At 58.3% G+C, this 5260-nt stretch overlaps 1 protein-coding gene across 2 annotated transcripts; it reads left to right on the top strand.

The window, feature by feature from the left end:
- Positions 1–1043: 1043 nt before the first annotated feature.
- A1bg (alpha-1-B glycoprotein) lies at positions 1044–4777 on the top strand. 2 transcript variants are annotated; one of them, XM_074058567.1, is made up of 8 exons: positions 1044–1181; positions 1263–1298; positions 1404–1685; positions 1944–2243; positions 2387–2695; positions 3450–3746; positions 4161–4454; positions 4613–4777. In XM_074058567.1, exons 1-8 carry the CDS (start codon positions 1148–1150, stop codon positions 4618–4620), a joined length of 1560 nt encoding a protein of 519 aa, XP_073914668.1. In that variant the 5' UTR covers positions 1044–1147; the 3' UTR covers positions 4621–4777. The 2 variants fall into 2 exon arrangements, with proteins under 2 accessions (XP_073914668.1, XP_073914669.1); XM_074058568.1 differs by having other exon boundaries at positions 1045–1181; positions 1971–2243.
- The last annotated feature ends 483 nt before the right edge of the window (positions 4778–5260 follow it).

Genomic DNA, 5260 nt, shown 5'->3' with positions numbered 1-5260 from the left:
TGAGCAAATGTGGAAGGGAAACGACATCAGAGTCTCACCATCCCACTAAGCAAAAGTCAGAGCCCCTGTAGTGCCCAGCATGACTGGGCTTCATCCCATCTCTAAACTCACCATCCAGGCCTTCTCTGCTCTGACCATTCTGGCCTTCTCATTGCTGTCTGGCCTCCCAGCCTTTGTATTGCCTGTTCCTATGCCTGGAGTGCTCCTTGATGTTATCAAGGGCTCAACTTTCCTGGATGTTCAGATCTCTAAAACCTTCTCTGACCCTCTGGTGTCATGTGGCCCCTCTACCCCCTAGTCTCCATTGTATCATTGAGCTTTATATTTCCTAGCACCTACCCTCTGCTTCCTGTCTTCCAAACCAGGCCAGGCTCCATGTGGGCAGAGCCTGGGTAGATAGTTTCCTGCTTTCTTTCTGATGTCCTGTGTTCTGGACAATGCTCAATAAAGAGTTATGGACCAAAGGAGTAGCAAGAAAGGGGGTGTGGGTGGGTTCTCGAGGCAGGAAGGACAGGACTTCTGCATGGTGCACTTGTAAGAGCACCCTGGCCTCTCCCCTCCTAACAGGTGGAAGCATGGGAGAGGGAAATGCCCAGCGTCCTAGAGTAGGCTACTGCCACACACTGACTTCCAGTGGCCAAGGTAACTGTCCACACCTGAGTACATGTCACAAGCAGGGACAGGAAGCACAAGTCTAAGCTGAATGTCCCTGGGTCAAATTTGACTGGATGGAAAAGGAAACACAGTTCCCAGGGAAGAGTAAAGACACACTTCCAGACAGCTCCTGTAACTACAGAAAATAGAAACACAAGGTTCGCCCACTTCTGATGTTACACATGGGTGCAGTAAGATGTGAAAGAGGGGAGGATTTTCTGTGTTCCCTCCAAGAAAAAGACCCCACTGCTATTCTGAGGATGAGACTTCATAATTTATTATTAATTTTGTTTGTTAATTATTCATTATTATTGACTATCATTATTGCTAAAGCTCCTGGGGTGGCCTTGGAGGTTCACCCTTTGTCCCCATGCCCCCTCCCCACGCCCCGCCTTCCAAGAACAAACAATGGATGAGGTTAGTGTCCTAGGCCAGCCTGCCACACAGACACCCCTGCAGACGCTTGCAGGCAGCTGGAGTGTGGGTCCCCACCATGTCTGCACTCGTGGCCTTACTGCTACTCTGGGGTGAGGTGTTCAAAACCTTGGGGGCCCCTGGGATGGGACAGGAGGGGTATGAATGTGACCTCACAGGCTCTGTCTCTGTAGGTCTCACTCTAGGCCCAGCAGCTGAGGGCGCTGTATGTGAGTTCAGGGCTGGGGCCTGGGGATGTTGGGCCACAGGCTGTGGGGGGGGTGCGGGGGGGCCCTATCCCTGGCACCATGCTGACCCCAGATTTCTCGCCCTAGTTTTTAAGACTCAACCAAGTCTGTGGGCAGATTCCAAATCGCTGCTAGAACCCTGGGCTGACATGACACTGACATGCCAGGCCCGCCTAGAGACCCTGGACTTCCAGCTGTTCAAGGATGGGGTGGTCCAGAAGCTGGTGCACCTTGACATACCTGACATGGAGTATCAGTTTCCACTGGGAGCAGTGACAAATGATAACAGGGGCTTGTACCGCTGCCGCTCAGGCTTGTCTTCTGGCACATGGACTGAGCTGAGCAACCTGCTGGAGGTGACAGGGACAGGTAAACAGTGGGAGGAGGCTGATGTCACCTGACATCCCTGAGCCTTGGTTTCTCCATCTGTCAAATGGAGATGATGTTTATGCTGACTCATACACACTTAGGGTGGTTCTGACACACAGTTCAGCCCTATACACTTCCTCTTGCTCTGTGTTGTCCCTGCCTCTCTGCCTGTCACCCTCCATCTCCCTGGCTCCCTCACACTTTCGTGAGTCTGGGGCCCAGGTTCAGGGGAGCTACCGCGTCTTGTGCATTATGCAGAAACACAGCATCCTGCCCCATCCACAGAGACCTTGCCCCCACCCTTGCTCAGCGTGGAACCAGTGTCCTGGATCATACCGGGCCTGAACGTGACACTGCTGTGCCATGGGGGACTGCGGGGTGTGAGTTTCCTGCTGAGGCGAGAAGGTGATGATGAGTTTCTGGAGGTGGCTGAGACAAGGAAGGAAGGAGTAGCCAGCTTCCCTGTCCACCAGGCTGGCAACTACAGCTGCAGCTACCAGACCCATGCAGCAGGTGGCCCCTCTGAGCCCAGTGCCACTGTGACCATTGAGGAGGTGGGTAAGTGTCGTCTGCCCCACAAATGCTCAGAACCTCTGTCCAGGCCCAGGTCTATGGACAACCAAAGGCAGAAAAAATGTTGCAGGATCCCCCTGGGTCCTCTCACAGGGACCTTGGTCACCTAGGTGGTCCTTGCTTTGCAGCTGTGCTACCACCACCCGTGCTGACTTCTTGGGGACAGTACCCCAAGATCCTGGGCCCCGGGAACAGAGTAGGCCTCATTTGTGTGGCGCCCCTGGGCGGTGCTGAATTCGGACTGTGGCGTCTGGAGGGTTCTGTGCACAAGGAGCTGCAGGTCCCAATGAGCAGTACCAGTCCCGACCGTGTCTTCTTTGACTTGGACACCGAGGCGCTGGGAGACGGAGGTCCCTTCATCTGCCGCTACCGGCTGCGCGGCAAGGACACCGTGTGGTCCGAGGACAGCGAGCCCACCGAGTTGGTGCGGAGCGACGGTGAGCCTGGCGGCTGGCGGGGGACGAGGGTGCAGGCTTGGGTGGGTGAGGACAGGCAGGCCGAGGCAGGACCCTGGGACACGCAGAACTCACCACCCAGCTGCAAATGGGACAATGACTTCAGTCCTTGAGGCTTGGTGAACAATGGGGTCAACAAGCAGGTCTGGCACAGACCTCCCAGGTGCCACCTGCCCAGGGTTTGGAATGAGTGTGAATGTCAGACTGCCAAGGGTGGCTGCCAAACCTATGGAGGCCCTGGGCTCAATGACCCTTGGCAAACACCGGACACTGGATTGAGGGCGTCGCGTGACTCAGTTCACAGGCTCCTGCCACTGGGGCCCATGAAGCGAATCCATCATGGACCATTGGATTTCGTCCCGGTGTCATAGACAAATTGACAGGGAAGAGTGTAGGGATGTTTGTAAAGTATCTCAGGAGATATGGCCGGGCGGGCGCAGAGGCTCACGTCGTAATCCTAGCTACTTGGGAGGCTTAGATTGGGAGGATTATGGTTTGAGGACAGCTCCAGGCAAATAGTTCAAGAGACAGCCCCCCCATCTCCAAAATAACCAGAGTAAAATGGACTGGAGGCATGGCTCAAGTGGTAGAGCTCGTGCTTTGCAAGCATGTAGCCCTGAGTTCAAACCCCAGTCCTGGAGGCCAGGTGGGCAGTGCGTCATTTCAAGCAGAAGGCTCAGCCAGGGTCCACGGGTCACGCATGGGTCCCGAGTCGTGCCCGCCTTCTCCTCCGCAGAGAGCCTGCCCGCGCCGGTGCTCACTGCCGAGCCTGCGGGCCCGCGCATCGCCCCCGGCTCGCTCGTGGAGCTGCGGTGCGCCGCGCCAGGCGGCGGGAAGCGCTTTGCGCTGCAGCGTGAGGACCCGGGCGGGCGCCGCCTGCTGGCTGTGCGGAGACCCGGGCGGCCTCACGCGGTCTTCCAGCTGCGCGACGTGTCGGCGGCGGACTCCGCCAACTACAGCTGCGTCTACGTGGACCTGGCGCCGCCCTTCGCGGGGTCCGCGCCCAGCGCACCCGTGGAGCTGCGCGTGGACGGTGAGCGCGCGTGGGCGAGCGGAGCGCGTCCCTGACTTCCTCGACCTGGCGGGTGCCTCACTGCCCATGCGTGTGGGGGCTTGACCTGCCCTTGCCTCAGTTTCCCTGTGCTACACGTGGTGTCAGCTGCAGTCATACTGACGATCCCTGGTTCCGTTGGGCTTGACTCCACGGCTCTGGGGGAATGTGCAATTCTCCAGAATCTGAATTCCCCCATTAAGGTCGCCAGGGGGCCGAGGTCACCCAGAGTCGCCTGGCCAGGTCCCGGCTCTAGGCCTTTGGCCTGTGTCCCCGCCCGGAGACGCACCGCCAGCACGTGGGGACTCCATAAGCCTCGGGGCTCCCGTGATCCTGGATGGGCGGGTGGACGGCGGCGGGGCAGCAGCCAGGTCCTTACGGCCGTCTCCCGCGCAGGGCCGCCGCCCCAACCTCAGCTCCGGGCCCTGTGGACGCGGCCGGTGCGCGCGGGCCGCGATGCCTTCCTGCGCTGCGAGGGTCGAGTGCCCGACGTTGTCTTCGAGCTGCTGCGCGGAGCCGAGGCCGAGCCCGTGGTGACTCTCAGCGCCGCGCGCGACTCGCAGTCCGCCGACCTGGCGCTGACCTTCGTGGGGCCCCAGCACACTGGAAACTACAGCTGTCGCTACCGCGCCCAGTGGCCCGCGGACTTCGTGTCCGAGCCCAGCGACCCTGTGGAGCTGCTGGTGGCAGGTGAGGGTCTCCGTCCTGCCCTCGCTGGGCTGTGCACTGGCTAATGGCCTAATGCCCGCGGGCATCATGGTAGCAGAGGAGAGGTGTGGCTGGCCGCTGACCAAGCCCCTACTTCCTGACAAGTCTCCCCCACTCCACTTCTCCGTCATTTTGTCCAGGAAGCTGATCCAGCTGTGGACTCAGGCTGCCATGGGGGTCCTTGGAAAAAGACGGAATACTGACCAGGCTCCCATCCTTCCTGCTGCAGCCCAGGCCAGGCTACCAGCAGAGGGATCTACCTCCTTCCTCCCTAGAGTAAATAAATGCCAAGAAAGACTCTTAAAGCTGCCTTTGCTTATGTCCAGTACTGCCCAAGTCCAGGGCTGTTTCACCAGAGCTAATGCTGTGTCCTGAAATTGGGAGGGCTCTGAGTTGGATCTTGATGGAGGGCACACACTTTCTTTTATTTTTCTCTGTAATGTAATTTGAACTCAGGGCCTTGCATCAGGTAAGCAGGCACTCTACCACTTGAAGCCGCCAGTCCTAAGGGCCCAGTTTTCTTCTCTTCCATCAAACTGCCTCTTGGTCCTCAGATAGTGTGGGCAGGTAGCTTGAGGCTCCAGACATCCCTACCCTGTCTTGACCATATAGATCCCTACACCAGGAAGGGGTTCAGAGATGCTGCATTTTGTGGTACTGTCCTCCCAGTTGGAGTGTACACAGGGTGGTGGTGCTGGACGGTGCCAGGCTCCCACAACAGAGCTTGGAGCTGTGGAAGTGGCTGGACTCCTCTGTTCTTCCCCACTGTCCCTATGCTCTGAGCCCCT

Source organism: Castor canadensis, chromosome 16 (genome assembly GCF_047511655.1).
Source record: "Castor canadensis chromosome 16, mCasCan1.hap1v2, whole genome shotgun sequence".
Lineage (NCBI taxonomy): Eukaryota > Metazoa > Chordata > Mammalia > Rodentia > Castoridae > Castor > Castor canadensis.
The sequence above is the reverse complement of the archived record's forward strand: the minus strand, read 5'-3'. Positions and strand labels throughout refer to the sequence as shown.

Excerpts from the sequence above, each read along its gene's own strand:
- A1bg (XM_074058567.1), top strand. The coding sequence starts at position 1,148 with ATGTCTGCACTCGTGGCCTTACTGCTACTCTGGG. Across the intron at positions 2,244-2,386 it reads TGTGACCATTGAGGAGGTGG|CTGTGCTACCACCACCCGTG; the intron begins GTAAGTGTCGTC and ends CTTGCTTTGCAG. Across the intron at positions 3,747-4,160 it reads CGTGGAGCTGCGCGTGGACG|GGCCGCCGCCCCAACCTCAG; the intron begins GTGAGCGCGCGT and ends TCTCCCGCGCAG.